The sequence below is a fragment of the Montipora capricornis genome, chromosome 11 (assembly GCF_036669925.1).
Source record: "Montipora capricornis isolate CH-2021 chromosome 11, ASM3666992v2, whole genome shotgun sequence".
NCBI classification, from domain to species: Eukaryota; Metazoa; Cnidaria; class Anthozoa; order Scleractinia; family Acroporidae; genus Montipora; species Montipora capricornis.
The window spans coordinates 22219618-22243277 of record NC_090893.1 but is presented as its reverse complement, the minus strand read 5'-3'; the positions used below and the strand labels follow the sequence as shown (position 1 = coordinate 22243277).

At 38.5% G+C, this 23660-nt stretch overlaps 3 protein-coding genes across 7 annotated transcripts in view; 1 reads left to right on the top strand and 2 right to left on the bottom strand.

Moving 5' to 3' along the window:
* Nucleotides 1–12109, bottom strand: part of LOC138023533 (nuclear pore complex protein Nup155-like) — a 48456-nt gene extending 36347 nt beyond the window's left edge. The window contains exons 1-8 of one of the 2 annotated variants that reach the window (XM_068870537.1): nt 11774–12109; nt 9438–9575; nt 7322–7418; nt 7162–7232; nt 5336–5428; nt 2913–3073; nt 2015–2120; nt 1148–1221 (exon numbers count right to left, since the gene is read on the bottom strand). In XM_068870537.1, the coding sequence (XP_068726638.1) occupies nt 1148–1221; nt 2015–2120; nt 2913–3073; nt 5336–5428; nt 7162–7232; nt 7322–7418; nt 9438–9575; nt 11774–11939 (906 nt within the window). In that variant the 5' untranslated portion in view covers nt 11940–12109. The remainder of the gene's footprint in view (nt 1–1147; nt 1222–2014; nt 2121–2912; nt 3074–5335; nt 5429–7161; nt 7233–7321; nt 7419–9437; nt 9576–11773) is intronic. The other variant, XM_068870536.1, reaches the window with a different exon arrangement.
* Nucleotides 12110–12338: 229 nt separating this feature from the next.
* On the top strand, nt 12339–17062 carry LOC138023532 (RING finger protein 11-like). Its single transcript, XM_068870535.1, has 3 exons — nt 12339–12557; nt 12635–12777; nt 15448–17062. Exons 1-3 carry the CDS (start codon nt 12453–12455, stop codon nt 15626–15628), a joined length of 429 nt encoding a protein of 142 aa, XP_068726636.1. The 5' UTR covers nt 12339–12452; the 3' UTR covers nt 15629–17062.
* LOC138023530 (solute carrier family 4 member 11-like) overlaps nt 16818–23660 on the bottom strand; it is a 37475-nt gene continuing 30632 nt past the window's right edge. For all 4 annotated transcript variants that reach the window (XM_068870531.1, XM_068870532.1, XM_068870534.1 and 1 more), the window contains 4 exons: nt 21761–21934; nt 19627–19822; nt 19058–19227; nt 16818–18207 (listed from right to left, as the gene is read on the bottom strand). In XM_068870531.1, coding sequence (XP_068726632.1) covers nt 18144–18207; nt 19058–19227; nt 19627–19822; nt 21761–21934 — 604 coding nt within the window. In that variant the 3' untranslated portion in view covers nt 16818–18143. The remainder of the gene's footprint in view (nt 18208–19057; nt 19228–19626; nt 19823–21760; nt 21935–23660) is intronic.

Genomic DNA, 23660 nt, shown 5'->3' with positions numbered 1-23660 from the left:
TTGAAAGCGCAGGGTTAATAGAGGATTTACGGTATGTATACACACTGCTAAGGACAACATTCATTCACACTTCAAGTTTACTTTTTATATTTTGCTCAACCGCCTGCTCATGTGCTCAACCAGGGTTGTAGGTGAGGAAAATGCATGCTGGTTGAAAAGTTAGGTGAGTGAGCAGATATCGGGGGCGGCACGCCTTCTGGGGTCGGCGATGCCCACCCTGGGGGAAGGGTACTGGAAATTTTGAAATTTTGAAATAGTTTTGCTGCCCTCTGGTGCAATCTGAGACCTCTTTGATACCACAGCTTTCATTTGGTTATAATTACATGTACAGTATTTTACTGACTCCTTGTCTAGAATTAATTATTTTGCCTACCGGTAGTTCCTACTCTGCCACAAACAGTTAACTCAAAATTGACATTATTCTGGCAAGATTACATGTCATTAAGACGTGAACTTAATAGTTGCAACACAACTGAGTGCTAACATAAAACTGCATTTCTAATTTAACTGTAATGAGCTTGGTGTCTTCGAGCGAAAAAATGCCCTTATATCCCCCTGGTTGTGTTTCCTTTTCCACGGATTTTCATCTGCTGAAGCCATGATGAATCAATGATCGATAATTCGTAGGGAAAAAAACGTTTAAAAGACTCTTTTATACAAAATCATTATCTTCGATGACCTTTAATTTACTTGAATAAAGAAACAGTATTGCACAATCTTATTCCTCCCACATGTACATGTACTGGAGCCTGGTTACGACATCTCATTCCCAATCTTTACCAAACCTCGCAAAAACAAAATTATAGCCAAGGGAGAAACAGAAAGAGAAAGCAGTAAACAAGCACTCGAAACAATATTTCATTTGAATAGGTTTGCCTCTGATAGAGCTACCAAAACTTGAGGTAGTCGGAAATTATTTCATTCAAATCTTTTCAGTTCGACAATATGTTCGATATCAAATGATAGCAAGTGATTCACCTCAGAATCGTTCATTTCCCATTCCATACAGAACGATCTCCAGCTAAAATCCAGCCGGTGATTGACTCAGACTCAGCCGGCAAAATTTGCCGGCAGCTTGTGCTTATTAATGACAACCCTGCTCAACTATTGGCAGTAGGTTTTAGATCATTTCAAGAGTTCTCAGTACCTGAATGGTCCCTTTTTCTGAACGAGTGTAGAGAATGTTCCTTGTATTATCAACTGCTAATTGGGCAATGGCATCTGAAACAAAAAAATAACCTTTTTTGTGGCAAACTTCAGGCCACCAGACAAAATCCAAATACAAAATCCACTGCATAAATTCTTTCTTTCTCATTCCAACCCAACCCCTTTTCCAACTACACACTGTACTTCAAATGACTGCTGAACGTTTGCTATAGGAACTGCATGAAACTGGTAAACAATCTCTCCCCACTTAACAATAAAGAAGACATGAAAGATGTAAATTTGAAAATCCAACATGAACCATTTCCTATTGTCAGTAAAAGAACTTTAGAGTTAGGAAAGCAATCAACCCAAGCATCTAGGCTTGAATAGCAATCAAACCCATTGGTATAGAGAAGGGTGTGGCCCAAACTCGTGGTTGTGATGTTCTTTGCTTTGAAAATCTGTGATGATGCCAGCTGTGGGTCTTCTCAGAACCACAGAGGACATACAGTGTACATGCAGATTAACTTTTTGCAACCAAAACAACCAAATCCAGCGGAAAATTGCAAAATAGCAAACAAAACTTAAAGTTTGCGAGGATACATTTCATCACTAATGAAGCTTACATTTTCCACATTGAAAAGGACAGTACACTTTAAAGAACTTCTCTGCAAGCTTGTTCATCACATTCTCAACTGTACTTGCCACATATGCAATTGACACCATGTGCAACAGGTCTCATGGGCAACTAGAATTGCATCTCCCATGAGGGCAACTGAACTTGATCAATTCTCTCTTTCGGGAATTTTACTAAATAACTGGATTTCTCAAAAATCAACTGCTCCTTCAAAAAGACAAGGCTATTTACCTTCTCCACTGAATGTAGCATTTAAAAATGAAGGCACAAGAAACGACAATGTTCCTGAAGAGTGGTTCACTTTGCGACATTTTCTTTGAAACCAACTGTCCGCAGCCTGTTGAAGTATTAAAAAGTAACAAATGCTGGAAATACAACTTTTCCCACAGTTTGTTCTTCACATTACTCTTTAACAAAACAGGCGTTTACTCCTATTCCTCTCCACAAATCAAAAATGTTATTCCACCTTTTGAACAAGCCAGGCTTTACTTGGACCCAAGACACTCGTAGTCAAAATAATAATTATTAGAAAGCTACAGTGTAGTTATTGAAGGTCATTTTGTTTCAACCTCTATCAAGTTGTTTCAACCTACATGTAGGTCAGTTTGGGGCAGGTAGAAAACACAAGTGACAGGTCATTGTTTTACATGTACCAATACAGAAACAATCCTAACCATTTACAAATGGTAATATCAAGCCTAAAAATGTTTGTTTAGGCCAAATAGACCTTTTTACCGATACGGCGGCCATTTTGATTTCTATTGTTTCGAATAGCTATTATGGGATGCCCAGGGGGCAAATACACATTAATTTGCCCCCTGAGGATCCCATAATGTCTTTCAAAACAATAGAAGATTGGTCTATGAGGTTAGCTTTAATGAATGTTTTGGATACTATCTGTATTGGTAAAACAATGACCTGTGACCTACGTTTTGTACCTACCCCAAACTGACCTACGTTGAAACAACTTGATCTAGGTTGAAACAAGTCGACCTAGATTGAAACAAAATGACCTAGTTTGATTGCAAATTAACATAGTAAGGAAAAAAATGACCTGCAACATTAAGTCACAAAAAAAGTAATGTTTTAATTCAAGATTGTTTTTGCACACTGTACAACAAACTAGTACCTGGTAAATGACCTCATAAACACATCCATCCTTTCCTCCAAGGAAAATCCTTCCTGAGTGAGTTCCCGTCATGCAAGTCAGGTAAACGTTATCCGATGGAATAGAAAACAGCGGGTCTGGCCGAAGATGCATTTCTGCAAACTCATCATGAGCAAGGTTTCCTTAGGAATTGAGGTCAAATAGAAAGTAATTTTCATTTTTGGTGTGATCCAGAAAATGTTAATAATAATAATAATAACAATAATAATAATAATAATTATTATTATTATTGTTGTTGTTGTTGTTGTTATTATCATTATTGTACAGTAAATGTACAATAATACAAGTCGTGTATGTACATGTAACAGTCTATTTACATGTACATGTAAACTGTTGTTCAAAATCCCAGAACATTGCTTATGATCCCACTTTTTGAATACCGGCAACTGTCTTCACCTTCCAACTTCTGACGTAATGACTGTTTTTATAACAGAGACCAATCATCAGTCCAGACGAATTAATTTATGCATCTTTCATGCTCATGTTATCCATCTCGTGCAAAAACCACTATATAAGACGCATAATCCTCTGAAAGAAACTTCGGAAAATAGATATTTTTTGTGTGCAATATGCTCACTGAGCTAATACTTGGCTTTGTTCAACATAACGAAGCTACAGAATCAAAATTACATCTGCTGCGCAAAGGTGAGGGCAGGAAATTGCCAATACACGTATACTTAATAGGATAACGATATATTGAAATTAAACATGTGAACTGCAACACCACTGGCTGTTTGTTCATAAAAGCAATTTGCCAAAGCCAGGCAGTAATACAAAATGCCAATTTTGTTTTACCCAAGGAGGTGATTGGGGGTGGTGCTTGCAACAAGCCAGGGTATAGTACAACTCAAAAACAAACTGTTTCCAAAACTGTTTGTTTACGACATCACATACACCATGTACACGCCGTGCATGCGTGATCAACTCAAATATTGGAAGGGCGGCAGCATAATTCAACATTAGCTGACCCAAATGTCTCTACTCAATCTCGTCTTGGTTAAGGCAATACAAGAACGAATGCAAGCAATTACGAAGATGCTTGTATGCCCCACGTAAAAGAAATGAATAGACAAATGCATGAAAATCTCTATTTGGGAAGAAATAAATTCCTTTCTGTGTCTGTTTAATTCCTATACTAGAAAGATGGGCACAAGATGCGTAATGCGTCTGGACAAACTATCCAGTTTCGTGTGTCTTGGAAGACGTACCAAAGTGGATAGTTTGATGAGACACAATATGCATCCTGTGTCAGTCTTTATACCCGACAAACTTAACCCATTGACTCCTGGGGGTTCCCCATTAATTAACGAGTAAAATTGTCTGACATTAGACAGAGCAAACTACTAAGTCTGGCCAGTTTAGGCCAGTTTAGGCATCAAAGGGTTAACCTATTACAGTGTGACGTGCCTTACCGTGGCCACCTAACAAAGTTTTTAAAACTTATACGCCAATCAGAGTGAGCGAATTTGATTGACAGTCACCCCTCCTTGCAAAGTTCGCACAGTTGTACGTTGAACACTGTCGAATGGGTTGTTCGAGTTGACAAACATACACGTAGTTGTCAATGTGAAAGTTTGTTGGGTGGCCACGGTAAGGCGCGTTGCACTGTAACCCCTGAGAGTGAGAGTTAAGAGATTTTACTCTGTCTAAAGCCAAACGATTTTACTTGCCACAAGGGGTCATCCTGGGGAACCTGAGAAGTGAATTGGTTAATCACTCACTGAAAAACTATGTCCACATTAATCACTCACTGAAAAACTATGTCCCCATTAATCACTCACTGAAAAACTACGGTATGTCCCCATTAACCCTGTGACGTCCAAACCGGCCTAAACCGGCTTAGTAGTTTACTCTGTCTAAGGCCACACGATTTTACTCGTCAGCGGGGAACCCCCAAGAGTAAATGGGTTAACCAGTCCCCTCCATATACAAACCCCAATACAAATCAACTGCGGTTTATGAATTACTCAACAGCAGAATTAACTTTTAAAACAAACTGTTGCTCAGCTAACAGAGTGTTTTCACGTGACGTCACAGCAGCCATGTTGGTGTTCCTAAACAATGAAACGGCAGCCATGTTGGTGTACCCTGCTAATCCTACGGGAATTGAGCTTTATTATCATGCAAACGTTTTCTTTTGTTTCAGTGGAAAAACAAGGTTACTGATCACGTGAGTGAAAACACTATTACATTGTAGTATTCATTAACCTTAACTACTGTATTCAATTTATTGTCCTATTTTCCAAGTGCGATAAAATATCCGCGTCTAATCTGCACAGGCATTTACAATGGCTTGCTTCAACTTGCCATTGTGAACACTCACATGGATCTCCCAGTCATATCTTATCTACTACTTAAAGATTACTATGCCAGTATGTGCCTACCTAATCTCTTTGGTGTGAATGTGACAGCCAGCAAAATAATATCGATTGGGGTTGTGAGACACAATATATACTTCACAGATTCTCTTAAAATTTCTATAAATAAAAAAAAGGGGAAAGCTATTATTAGCATCAAATCAAAATAATACTGGTTTTGATAAGAGCAGAACACCTTGAATACCTTGAGAAAAACCTCACGGGACAGACAAGGGAACCAAAAGACTAAAACAACATAATAATTATACACTGTAACAACTAAATAAAAAGAGTCTGGAAATCGAACCTAGGACACATCTGAATGCATGAGATCTCATGATAAAGGTGATAATAATAATAATAATAATAATAATAATTATTATTATTATTATTATTATTATAATTATAATTATAATTATAATAACAATGGCAAGGTTATGATATTACTGTAATAAGTACAGAAGGTACAAAAATAGGGAAGTAACCAGATTGTGGGACATGAGAAAGGTGCTCGTCATTCCAGTTGAAGTGGGCGCACTTGGCTTTGTCACAAAAGATTTAGGTAAACGGATAGACTAGTTTGAAGTTAAAGTATGCATAGCATTTCTGCAGAAGACAACACTGCTATGCACTGCTAGCATACTGAAGAGAGTGCTAGACATGTGAAAATCAAAGAAGGAACCCCAAGGGCCCTTCCTCATTTGTTATGACCAACTCCTATGGGGGAAATATTGGTATATACATGATCACCCTGGCACGGTGGCCTCGTGGTCAGCATGCTTGACTCCGGATCTAGTGGTCCAGTTTTGGGTCCAGGCCGGGGACATTGTGTTGTGTTCTTGGGCAAGACACTTAATTACTCTCACGGTGCCTCTCCACCCAGGTGTATAAATGGGTACCGGTAAATTTAATGCTGGGGGTAACCCTGCGATGGACTAGTATCCCATCCAGGGGGGAGTAGAAATACTCCTAGTCGCTTCATGCTACAGAAACTGGAGATACATGTAAGCACCGGCCTGGTGGGCCTTCTAGGCTTGTAGCGGACTCTAGCCTTACCTGGGGTTAAAAGCCAATAATAATAATAATAATTTAAAGCAATTCAGTGCAAACAGACATTAAACAGGGTTCGTACTCTTAAGAGTTTTTCAAATTCCATGACTTTCCATGACCTTTTCCATGACTTTTTCCAGTTTTCCATGACCTAAACTTTAGCTGCCAGTTTCGAAAATTGTCAAAATCGTCTTTGTTTTTGGGGTATTTTCTGACATACATGTAACTCGCCTGCATTTTATTTTGTCCTTGCTTCCACTTCTGCACTGAATAATTTACGTACCACACGTAACTATAATTTTCCATGACTTTCCATGACCGACAATTAAATTCCATGACTTTCCAGGCCTGGAAACTGAAATACTTCAATTCCATGACTTTCCAGGTTTTCCGTGACCTGTACAAACCCTGTTAAAGGGGCACTGTCACGCTAAATTTGCTGTTTTTAGGTCAAAACTGGGTAAGAATCTAAATTAGTACTTTATCTCACATGTACAACATTCCTGACAACCCACTGAGAAGATATGAAATGTATTTATGGCACAAAGGGCTATTCGTATTTAGTTTTTAGCGACTTTCTGAAGACATTGTCGCCAAACTTCAATCCATTTCCATCCTCTCCAACCTTGGCCACAAACAACCACAAATAGCTTCAGTTCACTTCAATGGTTATTAGTAACAAAACTACAGCATTCCTTTTTGGTCTGCATTGATGCAAATAGGTCTTTTAGTGTTTTGAAGTTTGACTAAAATACCGTGATGCTGCGGCTGGTGCCCCTTTAAGTACAAACAAACAAACATACCTGGTTTAGGTTTTACTAATCCTGCACACAGGATGGTCTCACTCAGGCCATCAAAATACGCCAAATCACTTCTAATGAGAGAGAGAAAGTAAAACACAGCTCAGTTTTGTCTTCTTTTCAGCAACTTCCGTTACACAAAGGCAACCAGTGAAATGCTCACCCATCTTCATAATTCCATACAAAAATATCACTGTCAATAGTAAGCCAAGCTCTCTTGATCTCTGGAAACAGTCCCATCATACAGTTGCACTGCATATCTACAATAATAACTCTGTCAAAGATCACAACAATACATTATTTTATGTGTTTGTGTCCTAGTGACGGGTTCTGTTGTGCCTGGTACTTTTAAAAGTCCATTCCACCAGGACAAGAAAAACAATGTTATGCTGTGCTATAAGTTGCCAATCAAATGAGATATGAAATCAATCATATATTGAACCGCGGATTTGAAATCAAGTAAAGCTATGATCCTCAAAGTTATGAACGCAATTTTAGCACTCACATAGAGAAGCCGGAAACTTCAATTTCTCACGCTGGGTTGCCAAGAATTGCCTACAAATTATGTGTAACTTCACAACTGTATACTGGTCTAGTACTACTGGCTTTAAAATGTCACTATTAAACACTGTCCGCAATGCTCATATCTACCACTACACTGGGTGGGTGAGAGGGACTAGGGCACTAAGGCGGCAAAATGTGCTTGACGACGATTCTGATGATGAAATAAATAATGAAGGGGATGATGATCCTGATGGCGATGATGACGATCACACTGATGTCAATGACGTCTAGACTGAACACGTCGCTGAAACTCTCAACTATCTGCTGCTTCTCAGAAAAAAAAGAAGTTCTAGCTCTCACTTGGAGGGAAATTGCCACTTTCAATCAGGATAATACTAATTCAAAAACGTGTAGACTTTAGCTCTCTCGATTAGCCAGTGAAAGCCTCGTTTTGATGCTTTCAATTTCTATGTGACCCTCGTGTAACAGCAAAAGTGGAGCAGTTTAAACTTAAATTAGTATTTCTCATGTTAATTTAGTTTATTGAGCGGTAATAACTTATTATTGTCAAAAGGTCAACAGCTATTTTTGTAAATAACTCTGTCAAAGATCACAACAATACATTATTTTATGTGGTTGTGTCCTAGTGACGGGTTCCGTTGTGCTTGGTACTTTTAAAAGTCCATTCCACCAGGACAAGAAAAACAATGTTATGCTGTGCTATAAGTTGTCAATCAAAAGACAAAAACTGTATACGCTAAGTGTGCATGTCTCAAAGCCAGACATGCGCCACGACCCAGGCTGCCCAGCGTGAGAAATCTGTTTCCCACTTCTTTCATGCTTCAGCCAGTGGGAAACTCTAAATATGATTCACTTCATATCTCATTTCATTATTGATTCATTCATGACAGGAACATTAAAACCCACAAATGAACACCTTCCAATGTCAGTGGCTTCATAGCTCAGTTGGTTAGAACATTGCACCAGTAATGCGAGGTCACGGGTTCAAACCCCGTTGAAGTACTAAATTTTTCAGGTTTCTCTATGCAATTGCTAAAATTACATTCACAACTGTGGGTATCATAGCTTTAGTTAATGCTACAGTATAAGTTGTCACACAAATATGTTTGAAAAAGCTTTATAACTCAGAATGTCAGGGAATGTTCCTCAGGCACTACAGCAGTAGATGCTAAAACTATGGCAGGCGCTGTAAGCTCCTTTTATTAAAAATCCATCTACTGTACATATGTAATGATTATTTCCATGTTTCAGATGCCAATCAGCTGCTCCCCTTACTTTATACCTTTTTTGGCGCTCTCAAGGTAAACATTCCCGGGTTAAAGGGGCTAGGTCATGCTATTCTAGGTAATTTTGTTTAATTTTAATTAATATGGGCTCTAAACGTCAAATTGGCAGAGCAAGAGTCTTTCATTTGCAAAATCACGGCCACATAACAGCTCAGAATGATTTTCCAGCTGTGTAAATGACATTGTGATATAGACTGATATAAATTTGAAAAAAGGTGGGCCGACGTTTTTCAAATTTACCCAAATTCAATCCATTTCAATCCTCTCCAGGTTTGTCCATCCATGTCGCTTCTTGGCTTCCCTGTGTTTTGTTAGCAGTTTTTGTTTAGTTTTGAAAAGTTATTTTGATATTTTAATTAATTCTATAACCATTCGATCAGTGCTGAAATTGCCTAAAACTGCGTGACCTAGCCCCTTTAAGACCTGTATGTTCAGTGGTTTCTGTTGTCCGGAGCTTAAAAAGGATACGATCGAACTGCTCAACCAGTTCTGCTGGAAGAGGAACCCTTTTAAGGAGACTGACAAGTTCCATGCCAGCCAAACCAACAGAAGGTGATGAAAGAAATGGGTAGTCATAATCGTTTACTCCACTAAAGGTTGTCCCAGCTGCAACAGGAAGACAATGTGAAGCTGATGATACAAGTCAAATGGCTGCTTTCTAAACAAACTCTGTCACTGCGATGGAAAATTTGTTAAACTCATATCATACAATATTGGAAATGAGGATATGAAACAATAAATATACCACGGCAAATTTAACAATAATCATCATCACCATCAACACTCGTTTACTTGTGCTCAACATGGCAGCCATGCTCCAGCTAGTTTACAGCAGTTAATCTTTGATATTGGACATCCATGTTGTGGTAAACTGACACCTGTCAAAACAAGATATCCGCTGACCAGTATCAAGTGACCATATTGCAAGTGTTTTTCCATGTTTAGTTCGGGGAGGGGGGGGGGTATTCAAAATTCAGAGGGATGCGTGCAGGCTCCCCTTCTCTCCCACCGCTGAGAGAGAGAGAGCCTGCTCACAGGCTAGATGAAAACAATCAAATCAACCAATCACAATTTGAAAGGCAAATACATGAAGGAGGCAGTGCAGCCCTTGGTTCAAGACCCACTCTGACCACTCGTTGAATTTGTTCCTGGTAGTCCCTGGTTCAACTTCCCAGCCGCACTTGTAAATAGCCAACTGGTTTGCCTCTGGTTCATTAACTGTGTTTCATTGGCCCTGAAAAGCCCCTATAGGGAGCGGTCAATTAAAGATGGTGCCTACTGGGTGAGGCTAGATTGTGTGGGTGGGTGGGTGGGTGGGTAGGTCGTGGGTCACGTTTGTTCAATGATAAAAAAAGATATCTATTACAGCTGTAGCTCCCTCAGTGCTCGGTCCAAATTTGTCTTAGGTCTTAGGTCTTGTCTGTTTCGAGAATTTCCAGTTGTTGATAAAAAAAGGGCTAGGGTTGGGGTTAGGGACCCACGACCCACAACTCGCAACCCAGGACCCACGCCGATTAGACATTCTCTGCCTACTCATTCAAAGTCGTTGATAAAAAGAAGGGTTAGGGTTCGGGTTAGGGACTCACGACACACGACCCACGGCGATTAGACACTCTCTGCCTACTCATTCAAAAGTATTTTTGCTTTGGTTTATGAGTATGCACGAAATGTAGATCTTAACAAGTGCTATAGAAATCCAAAGGGAAAATTGGGGGTAACAACGCATTTTTCAAAGATAATTCTCGAATGACATTTGTAAAAAGCTTTAAAATACAAAGCAATGTATGCCGTTCTTTCTAAAATTGAAGCTTAATTATCTCTCAAAAATGCATTGTTTGCCCAATTTTCTTTTTGGATACCAAGAGTATTTTACTAAGATTTACTTTTTCCGGATAGTTTTAAACCGCACAAAAATATCCCTTTATTAGTACGCATCACCGATAGGAAACCCGAGTGTCTCGAGATGCGCAGAACATATGGCAATAACAACAGTAAGCACCCTCCTTAAGTGGTCTAAAGTATGTACAGTTAACTCTCTCTTAACGGACACCTCTGTAAGACGGACATCTCTATAAGACGGACACCTGGTGCTGGTCCCGGCAGTTTCTTAGTCATTTTACCAAAACCAAACTCTATAAGACGGACACCTCCATAGAACGGACAACGGACACTTTGAAATCATCAATGGACACTTGTGAGATGCTGAATGTCGCCGCAAATTACGATTTAGGGAAAAAAATTCATGTACGTGACTCTTTTTAACACCAGACGTTAAATTGACAGCTCTTATCTTGTCGGTGACAACCGAATTGTATTGTAATCTAAAACAGGTAGGTTTCGTTCAAGTAAATAACTTAATGGCGACATAGTTTTCAGTAAGTGATTAACCCATTGACTCCCAGGGGTTCCGCATTAACGAGTAAAATCGTTTGGCGTTTTAATAGACAGAGTAAAATACTAAGTCTGGCCGGTTTAGGCCAGTTTGGACGTCAAAGGGTTAAAACAAACTTTAAACAGACGGGTATTCACTGTGCACAGGTTCAGCATTATTATCTCAAAATTCCTGGGGTCATGTGACGTCGATTCTCTATAAGCCGGACACCTCTCTAAAACGGACAGCTGAGTCCGGTCCCGATGGTGTCCGTCTTAGAGAGAGTTGACTGTATTGTACAATAATTATCATAATTAAATTTGCAGTTGCTGTGTCCTTGACTATCCCGCTGATACAAGCTACATCCATCAGTATTAAGCAAAAAATATTTCTTTCACGTAACCGGAAGAACTCCGCAGAGGAACTTCCTTACCTTGCGAAACGTTGATTTGCTCAGCCAGCTCTGGATACTGTCTGTCGCCAGCAATCTGCCGATCGACTTCTTTTGCTGCGTTTTCCAGAGCGTCCGGTGTTACAAGCGAACTAAGGGAGCTTGCTCCTACCGCTACGGGCATGCTTGAATCAAAATTCCGTCTCATTCAAATCGAAAATTCAGAATTCACCTCACGTGCTAACACACACATTGCGTCCGCCATTTTCGAAGTAGGCGCGCGACGGAATTGCGCACGCTCAGTAATGATTCGGGGAAATTCCAACGAACCCTTCCCGAAGATTTTAAACGAAATGTGACGAAAACAGAAGCAATCACCTAAAAATATATTGGAAAAATCATTTCTTTTTAGAGTCATTTTTCATGAAGCATATACATATTTTTAACACTGCATGGCAAATTAAAAAGAGAGTATTTTAAAAAATACTCCTCCAAACTTGCGTGATAACGTCCGAGGATAAAGTTTCGACACCTATTTCCGATTGTACCTCGACGTACTTATGACGTCACATTACGACAACAAAGCATTTGTTTTGAGAATAATTTTTCCTTCGGAGTGGACAAACTGGCGAAGGTCGATAGAGGAAGTGGTTGTTGTGTAGTGTTGTGTAGTTATTAGGTCAGGCGTCTTGAGGTTGTAGAGCTTTCGGTTAATCCCGACATGGGAAACTGTTTGAAAAGCTCTGGACAAGACGATATTTCGTTGTTACGTGGCGACGAGAGTCCCGATTCACCAAGAGCTGGCGAACCACCACCGCCATATCAAGTATAACAAAAATATATGAGCACTCTTTGTGGAACGCTTTTAATGTCGTCAAACGTGATGTATCTTTTTTTTTGCAGGAAGAGGCTCCTATTTTTATTCAAAGTCAACATGCTCCGCATTTACTCTCCGAAGATCAGCAGATTCGCTTAGCACAGCGCTTGGGACTCATTCAACATCTCCCCGTCGGAAAGTATGATGGCTCCAAAGGGAAAAAACGCGAGTACGTATGAACAGCTTAGTCATTGTCTGTAGCAATTATTTACGTCAGTGTGATATATCTACGTCAAGTTCTAGACATATTTTGATATGCAAGGATTAGATAAGAACAATTAAATATATTCCTCGAAGTAAAACTTGCCGTCGAGTCGAAAACTAATGAAAATATGGAAATCAAAACGTTCCCAACCTTGCTGATTTTGTACAAGCCTTACATAACAGCTTCTTTTCCGTGTTATGTTTAATTTGGATTCAGCCGAATGTTCAGTGATGGTGTCCTATTTTTGTCCTCAAACGTTTCTAGGTTCCAAAAGCATTTTTTTTTTGTGAAAGCCAAAGGAAATGACGTGCGTATGTAAGAGCTTCGTTTGTGGAGTGTTTATTCAGGACAGATGTGTTTTGGCCATGAAAATTATTAATGCCAATGTCAAAGAACGCACCTTGGCCTTGTGCTTATTCCGCTTTTGTTCGAAGTGCGTCAACCATGGAAAGAATTAACCATGAAACAATTAGTTCTCACGCGATTTTTTTTTCAAGGAAAAGAACTGACAATTATTTAGAAGATTGTGTTTCAATTATCAAGTTCAACTTCCGGTCTATGAAGTCCGTGATGATGGAAAATAATTTCGACTAAATGCAGCAGATCCGAATTTTGTTTTGTTTATAATTAAGTTTTTTAACAGTACAACTACAATAGATACGTCTACGTCGAACTTCTTTTTTCAAAGAAACTAACAAAATTTTGGCAGAAAACTTTCCAACAAAAACAGAATCCCAGAAATGTGAAAGCGTTTTGGTAAAGAAGGCTTCAGTTTGCCGGCTTTCCTCTGTTTATGTTTGATATTGGTATGATGCTTTCAACTGCAAAGCGATTCTTACTAATTAATTACGTCAGAATTATACTAAGTACAAGCCATGTCTTTCTGTTTAGCCCACCTTTTTGACTCGTGGACACGCGATGCGTAGGAACGAGTGTTTATGGGGTTTGGGCATATGCAAATTTGTTTTAGTTTTTTGCCAGAAAGCTTGATCATAACAGACTTGTGACAACCATGTGCTAGTTGCTAATGCACTTTTGGTAAATAGAGAATCACACCACTTGAAATTTCATTTGCATTATTTGCATGACTGGTAGCTGCGCAAATATAATTAAGGACCTTCACATTACATGGTTTGCCAATATCCTATGTTAACCTCACATGGGGGGGATGAGTGTTGGCAAAAAGAAAAGAAAATCGCCACTTGAGGGCTTAGTTTACTTCATGCGTTTTCCCGTTAATTTATTTCTTAATTAGGTATTAACATGGGTGAGCAATAAGAATGGAAAACAAAGTCGCAAAAAATCTCTTATGGGTATATTTTTTATTTGCCTATAGCATGCAGCTGTAGAGAATGATAGCAATAGAATAAAACTAGATGAGACAAATTTTCTTTTTACTGTCTCTTTTTTACTTCCTGCACTTTGCCCTCTAGAGGACCTTAAATTTTATAGAATTTGGATCACAGCTCTCAGTTGTTTATGGGCTCCAAAGTTGACATTTGGTCTTTCATTGCATGTTGGACACATGACATACAAAACATTGCATTAAAGATATCATGGGGTTTTGCTCTATATAAGTCAGTCACATGCCACGTGTGATCAAGAAATATAATCCTACACATCTTTCTTTTTTACCATGGTTGTAATATTGAATCTCTTGAATAGTTGTGCTTCTGTTGTTCATGTTTTGACTTGTTTGATTCCATCAACTCTTCATATACATGTAATATAATATTAATAGTATTATCACTAAGGGAAGACAAGTGATGGACCTAGTCTAGGACATTGCCTCATTGTCAAAAACCACACTTTGTGTTGTTGAAAGACAGTAGCCAACAAGGTGCATAGCGCCGAGTTGGCTGTAACCAGTCGCATACAGCGTGAATGGAATAATAAATCATTATTAATTTATTAAATTTTAACCCATGACCTCTGCAATGCTGGTGCAATGCTCTACCAACTGAGATACATGTATAAAGCCACACAGTTGAGAGAGCAGGTCAGTTTGTCAGGCTCATGTCTTCCCATGAAGGACTTGATGAATGAGTTGAATCAGTTGTTAGAGCATTGCACCAGCATCAGAGGTCATGGGTTCAAATTTAATAAAATAATGATTTATTGTTCCATTCGCGCTTGGTTACAGCTAACTCGGCGCTACGCGCCTTGTTGGCTATTTACCATCTCGCAACCAACACACACTCATGGATTATTTTTGTTAGTTATTCACATACTCTATCGTTCACTTGTTCAACTGTTACAGGATATGAATCGAACTTACTAGTGGCAATCTCCCAGTTGGCATGATAACAGTGCAAGTTCTGTCCAAGCCTGGATTTTCTCAGGCTTTCTTTGTAATGATCTTTTAACTCTCGTGTATATTACTGTGGGGTATACAGATTCCAACCCTGTGGGCATGACCCTCCTGGGAAAAATTTGGAGTTCACAGAATGTTTAGTTTTTCTCATTGAATAGACATAATAATGACAAAGAAATCATGTGCCGCCACGAGAGCATGCCCTCGTGAATGAAGGCAAACCTTGCACAAAGTCAAGGCAATCCAATGCATTACCAAAAACAGGAGGTTTAGAATATCCGGATATAGTTTTAAATAACAACAATTTCATTCTATTTCAGGTGTGTAATATGTATGACTGATTTTTGCATGGGAGATCCAATTCGTTTTCTTCCATGTATGCACATTTACCACAAAGACTGTATTGAAGACTGGCTGGTGAGGTCTTTCACGTGCCCGTCTTGTATGGAACCTGTAGAAGCTGCATTACTGTCAACGTACTATGAAGCATCTACAGAATAACAAGAGGAGTGGCATGCTAGTTAGCATATTGAATTGATGGCTCTTTTATTGAAACTCCTGCAAGGGGACTCTTGGTTCCAAGTTCGTTTTACATTGCAGGTTTGATCAGTTTGATCAAAGAAGTCATGAAACACATGTTACTAACTCAGCAATAATTATTATTGAAGGGAATATTTTGAAGATTTTATTAATAATTATTATTGTGAGGTTGGTAGTAAAAATTTCCGATCACAATAAATTTTGAAGACTTGCTTTTGTATTTCTAAGAAACCAAGAGTATTTTAAATAGTTTATGGCTGTTTCACTTGCCATTCGCCATTCTTTTTCATCACAATCAGTTAGATCGTAATGTAAACAGATTTTTTGCTGTTTGAGGAACAAGAGACTTAGTTAGGAACACTGTTATTTTGGTTTCCAGTGCACTTATCAGTGCATAGAGAATTGGTATTAGATATAGAAGAGAGGAACACACAGGAATGGTCAATCTCTACGATAATGCTGTGTTAGCTTGATTTTGAACAGATTTAATACTGTGTTCTGGGTCCAATTTTCCTGGAAAACAATTATCTATTTAATGAGTCAACCATCAATATTTTATCCTCTTGTAATGAAGCTTTTGGGAAGGGTTTCTCAACCTACATGTGTGAGGCCATGATCAGCCATACCCACATGAATTCAACCACTCATAAAGATCTATTAGTTTTCTCTTTTGAACATCTGTGATTCACAAATCAAACCAAAATCAAACAAACATAATATGCTATAATTTTCAATGCTTACATCAGGAATGGTCTTTTGCCAGGATGTTGTTACCTTTTTCAAAGTCAAGCCAATAAAATTGTTCGTCTTAGAACTGTTGGAAACCGGTGTTAATCCACTTAATGTGGCAAGATACAACCTTCAAGCTGAATGTTTTTAAATGACAGTCTTTTTCAAGGCACTGACAAGCTAATAACTGCTGAGGGAAGCTTCATAGTACAAGGTACACAAAGATGACACCATTAATTTTACTTTAAGAACTAACTTTTTTATTTAAAGTCCTGACAATGACAAGGTTGTGCTCTTTACTAAGTTGGGAAGTTAAGTGCAGTGACACTTTTTCAGTTGTAGATAACTTGTACATTTAGCACGTCATCTGAAGTAAAGCTACATGTAAGATCCCAATCATTATTTACAACCATAATTACTGTTTTTTAAAATAAATTAATTTTTATTAAAACCTCTATATTAAACGTTAACAATCATAAACCTTGTTTTCTGTGATAATTTCAGTAAAATTTGAACATTTTTATATGACCATGGAAGAGTAATTTCAAACATGTGTATATTTGTCTTGTGAATTTTATGTAAATAGACATTTAGTAATATTTCACTATTTGGAATGTAAAATAGACTCAGTTGCCAATTGAACTTGTAAATAAATTTCAAAAGAAATTTCCAGTGGTGGAATTTGTTTCTTTCTGTTAATAGTTCCCTGTATCAAGCTCTCTCTCAAGGATAATTCCCTGTGCATCTTGCAACGTAAATGCACAGATGCACTATAAAAAGCGAGGTACCTTAGTTATGTCAATACCACAACACATATCCCCAGTATTTTCACAGTAGAAAAATATGGCAAGCTATACTTTTCTTAGAGAACAAGCTCTCATTAAAGTCAGCACATGTACACTTTTACATTCAACCAATGTGAATTCCTGAACTTCTACAAATTTCTTGGTTGGGAAGGAACGGATCCATACCCGTTTTCACAGTTTTATGGAAATCGGTTGGAGACAAAGGAAAGGGGATTTTCGAGAGTTACATGTACAATCCAAAAATATTCCCCGGAGAGCATGCCCAAACTTTTTTGTTTGTTTTGGAAACCAGTCATTATTCATCCTAGATCCACCCCTGTTGGGTATTATGACAATAGACCTATCCAGAAAAGTCTGAAGGGCCAAAATGTATACGCAGTATCTCTTGCATTAAAAGAGGTGTTGAACTTGACAATGGATACCTCACAGAGCCAGCGAGTGTCAGGATTCAGCACAAGTAAATGCTGCACAACGACTGCACATGGAGACCTACAGCCCAAATTAGCGTCATCCATTGAGTTAATTGCTATCCAGTGGATAATGTAATAATATTACACCTAGCGAAAACGTATCTCAACTTTAAATTCCGCACAATAAAACCCACTAATAGACCATTTTCATAATGACGGCCCGATAAAATATTCTTTTGTTTTAATGCTGATAAGCCTTTCTAGCCTCGCTGCAATGCGCAAAATTCAAAAGAATATGTTAACCAAAATGAGGCCAGTAGGTCCAATTAACATAAAAACAATAGAATATCAAATTGGTCGCCATTTATGAAAGTGGTCTATACAGCTTGACGCTTTCCCTCATTACTTCAGCCAGACCAAACAAGCTTTACAAAAAAATTAATTTTAAAAGATGTCTTGAAGCTCAAAATCTCTACAGTACCAACTACGTAATTAAATAATAAATAATTTATTATTTTAATTAATTAATGATCACAAGTGAGCATCTAATGCTTCCAGATACTGTGAAGGGATGAGCTTTGGAACTAAAAGATGCCTGAAAAGGAAAAGAAACAAAAGTTCCCTTTTTAAGATCACTTTATATAAGTTGATGGAAAATAACTTGTTTTAATTGAACACCTGGGCTTGGTTGTTTAAAAGCTGATTAACGCCGTAATCCCGGATTAAAAATTAACCAACTGAAGGAGTTTATTTCTCAAATGCTGTTTAACACTGATATTTGGCAAAACTTAACAGAAGAAGTCAATCTTGAAAAACAAAAATAAGCAAAAGAAGCTTTTACCAAAAAGTTGAAAACATGAAACAAAAGTTTACGCTAATCCTGGATTAAGTTAGTCGGCTTTCAAACAATCGGGCCAAGGTTTCCACTTTTGGTCGAAGATACCCTCACGCTGTGGTGTAATGTTTTCCTATTGCAGCTGGGTGTTAAAATTTTCTAAATTTCTACCCTCTTTTTCCTTGCAAGTAACTTTTTTTAACATGCTAATGGCATTCCAAGTATTTTGTTCACTGAACCTTGGAAATATACACTCAGATGTACATGTAAACAAGTTTGGAGCAAAATAGCATCATTTTTACGACCTAACTAGTGAACATGAAAGGCATATTGTCCAGTAAAGCAGTCTGTCGTGGCACCATATTACAATATTCAAAGAGCATTTGTTGGCTATAATCCATCTCATATCCAACAAGCTCAAATGGAATTTACTACTGTTTCATTTAACTCTGAAATGTTTAAAACCAGCAGAATCAGTTTTCATGAGAGGTCGATCACCAAGCCCGAGTGAGACAATAAGAATGCTGGAAATGCAATATCCAAGAAATAATTATTTAATAAATATATGCCCGGTATATACTTCACTTCTTGAAACCCCATTCACTCTCACCTTATAGGCAAAATGAACATGAGAAGAACAGGAAATACCATCTTGAGGTACGGCAAAGGGGCAAAGCCAAATCCACACAGGATACCCAACTGAAGGAACTGAACAGCAGTGTATATGTGCATCTTCCTCTGAGGGACATGGCGGATGTAGTGATTGGGAGGGTACGCAGCCTGAACAAATGTATTATAAATTCAGACATGACAAGACTGGGGTACTGGTAGGTAATACAGTAATTATTGAAAGGTCAAGGTCGCATTATTTGCATTTGAGCTATGATAATGATGATCATAATAATAATAATTATTATTATAATAATAATAATCACTGTATTTAAGTCTTAAGGTTAACAAGGCTGCTGCCTAAGAAAATTGTCCGGGAGCCCTTTGGGCTTCCAACATTAAAAGTTAGTAGCCCAAGTCATTTTTTCAAGAGCCCAGAATTAATTAATTCCAGCTGGGAACATATTTACATGTGAGTGAGGATTAATCAAGGCCCGCTAATCACAACCAATCACGGAGTGTGTACTATCTGAGAAAGATAATAATAACCGCACCACATATTTTACTCACCTGTTCTGTAATCAAGAGCAATGCTCTTTCAAACATTTGATTTCCATCTAATGCTGTTATCGCCATGAAAAGGAACAAGCCATCTAACACAGGTGTTGGAATAAGTGTGAGTGGCATAGGCAACATCAGCAAGGATAGTGCAATAAGAAGACTGGACAGCAGGCCAGTTAATCTTGTTTCTCTTACTTTTACAATGCTAAAAATATAGCCAAATACAAAGAACAAGCTGTACTTATGTAATGTTGAGACACAAAAATTTAGTGAGCTGGAATAACTCCCGTAAAATAATATTATTATTCTGATTTTTATCATTACTATTGTTGTTGTTGTTATTATGATTATGAGAGCGATTTTCAAATGAGTGTCGCTAAACCAAAACCAAAGTAATTACTTTGGCCAATCAAAAAGGACGGAGACAATCCAGTAAACCAATCAAAACTCGAAGTAATTACAGGTAACCGACACAAAGTGCGGTAAAATGTGCACGTGCGAACCACGATTGGTTTTGCTTTCACTTCTGATTGGTTGAAAAAGTGGTGCGAGAACTTTGAACCAATCACTGAGTGAAGTAATCATACACCAAAGTAATTCACTAATAACTTTTGACACTCAATTGAAAACCACTCTATTATTATTATAATTATTACTATTATTATTATTACTGTTGTTGTTGTTGTTATAAATTATTATTATTATTATTATTATTATTATTATTATTATTATTATTATTATTTGATTATGTTAATGTATAAATTTTATAAATTATTTCATTCATCAAGTCCTTTCACTGGAACATCTGAGCCCAAAAAATAATATTGATGTGCTCCCAACTGACTGGCTCCATAACTCAGTTGCTAGAGCATTGCACAGGCAGGGGTTTGAATGCTGTTGAAGTCACCTCAATTTTTCAGAAGTCTATAAGAGACAATATTGATTCAATTGTCCACATAAGAGAAAGGATCATGTCTCCCTCTTGTCAATACACAAGACAAAGGGCGCTTTCCTTTGGTCAGAACTGGCCAGCCAGACCTGTCAGTTTACAAAGAAAATGAAACCATTTGAAGAAACACCTGCATGATAACCCCTTGCATTCTTCTGGAGGAGTATATATCATCCTCAGTGTGTGTTAATTTGAAGGCATTGTGGCATTAGCCCTTCCAAATGTCTGGACTGGCCGTTCAGCTCTGTCAAATGGAAACCTTCCTAAGTCACTGTCATTTGACACTTATAGCCACCAATACAGCACCACATTATTGTTTAGAAGCCATTAAAATCAGCTTAGGGTAAAAAAACCATGAACAGTTTGCATCATTATTCATCAATTTTTCAATCAAATGGCCGGTGCTCATTGCCGATATGAGGAGTGATCTGATTGGCTAAGTGCCAGCACATTATTCTACTACAGTGCCCAAGGGCGGATTACGAACATTCAGTCTTTGCAGAAAAATCTCAACCCTTGGCCTTGCTGTATTTACCTTGCAATAACAAGGCAGGGCCTCAGTTTGAGATTTTCCCATAATGACCTCATTCAAGGTTTATATTAAGTAGTTCATAAATATGCAATTTTGTCTCCTGTGAGGTACATGTATGTGGCAGCTGTCAGCATCATTTTGGTAGGAAAAACACGATACCATCATTTTAGTACGAGGTTTTGCAAAAATGTTGTTGAATGTGTCAAAACAAGTTAACAATATGGTAGCAGTTTTAACATTTTTCGTTCAGCAAAAAGGCTCAGTTACCAGCAATAATTATCATCATCACTTTATTTAAGTTTCAAGCCTGTTTAGCCTAGCACGAGTGCTCTACTAATTGAGGAGACTACAAATCAACTGAGATCATCTGGAACAAATTAAATCAAATCAAATGTTGGTTTTTGACGAGGGGGATAAAACTGGAGTACACAGAGAAAAACCTGTCGAAGCAGAGTAGAGAACCACCAAACTCAACCCAAACATGGCGTCAAATCCGGGAATCAATCCCGGGCCACATTGGTGGAAGGCGACCAATCTTCTGGTCGTTATTCGTCAGGGTTATAAATCTTCCAAGTATTTTCGCTAAAAACAGGCAGTCAAATCTCTTACTCACTCCCGTCCTCATCTTAGAATCTTAATCTCTCTATTATGTCTAAACTTACGTTTCAAACACATGTCCTCTGTCTACCCTTTCCTCCACATCAGCAAGTGCCCTCACATGGAGGGGTGAGTGGGGCAATGCAGCATGTACCCAGGGCAGGCCAAAAATAGAAAGGAATCCATTTGCTAATGCCACTATAAGCAAGTCCCAGTGGTAAGCACTCCCTTTCTTTAATCTAAAAGGATTGAACATTTCACAACGTTAGTAAGACCCTGGTCCCAGATGTTTTTCTTTAGCCGCGAGAGAGCTGCAAAGAGGCGAGACGCTAAGCGGAGTCGAGACGCAAAGTGGCAAGACGAGAAAAACCTCTGGTTAGCTTGGACTTGAATCTAACTTTCATGAAGATGCTAGCTGTCAAACTCATCAAATTGATAATTACAAAAGGGACCAATGGCAATTTAGCAATCACACATCCCCTCGGTATTACCAGTCAAATGAACCAATTATATTGACTTCTGTGTTTGCAAAAAATATCAACCAATTCAAGCCTGAGGGTCAGACCCTGACCCTGGCGTCTTCCTGAAAGTGAGGTTCAAGTCCAAGGTAACCAGAGGATCTTCTCTTCTCGCCGCATCGCAGCTCTTGCGCATCTCAAGAAAAGCCTCTAGGACAAGGGTAGATCAAACCCTTACCAAACAAAATGGTATGGGCCAGATATGCAGGGTTTTCTTTAAGGTTTTAAGTAGCCGGAGCTTTTTGCAAAGTAGACGGTTGTGGGTCCAGAGGACCCACACGATGGGCTTTAGCCCATCGCTTCTAGGGGGGTCCGGGGGCATGCTCCCCCGTAAAATTTTTGAAAACTGAATGCCAGAAAATGCATTTCCTGGCATTTTAGGCCATGAAACTCAGACATTAGAGGGATAAATCAAGCTGCAATTATACTATGAAAACCATGTTACTCAAAGAAAGACTATAAAACAAAAAGTTGAGTGATATTTTTTGTATCTTTTTGGTGGTTTTGCTGGAGCTAACGAGCCTGGCAAATATTGCCACTTGACAACTTGTAAACATGGCACATACTTTGAAGGACTACACCAGCAAAGGCTTCTGATTGGTTCTTAAATAAAGAAGCTGATTGGAGGATACTAATTGGCCAATGGCGTAAAGGATGTTTCGATCCTGTTTAGGTGTGAAGATGACACACATTCGTTCCATTGTGTAATTAGCGGGAAAATATGCTTGCGGAACTTGGTTGTAGTAATTTCGAAAATTGAAAATCACTCGAGCGGTTTAAGAGAGATGTAGTTATTTTCCGAAGAGTTTAGGAGTTCCGTAAAGCAGTGAGAGTTGATCAAGAGTGACGTTGGATAAAGATCCGTTGTCATGTTGAAGCGTAGAGATGCCCTCGAGAGGACGAGCACTTACGCGGGCAAGTAGGATTTAACTCCGAGGAGCGTTACGTTCAAGTGTTTAAATAAAGTCTACAAGTGCTCAGCTTCTACGTTCGCTATAAATGATCAACTGAAAGGTTCGAAGTGAAAACGAAGGAGCGGTTTTGTGAATGATCAGGGGCTAGTTTTGTTCCTCAGTTGAGTTGTGGTAAGAGATGCGTGAACGCAGGCTGAGCGTGTTGCTAGCAGAACATCATATGTAAATTTCCTTCTGGATTGAGAACAAATCTTTTGAAATTGTTTCTTTGTTTACAAGTTTTTTTATGATTGCGGCGTGATTAAATGAAGTTTTGCGCGGACTAAAACGTCCTTGAGTGATTTTTCCTTAAGATACAATCGGTGGCTGTTTAAAGATATCGAAATCCAATATGGCGGACAACAAATCATATTGTTCCTACTTTCCCGCCACCACAGCAAGATTTTCTCAAAACGAAAGTCTCAAGCATAACGTTTTTAAACTGCCCTTGAGTCAGAAGTCTTTTATGTGTTTTCAGAAAAGATAGGCACTAC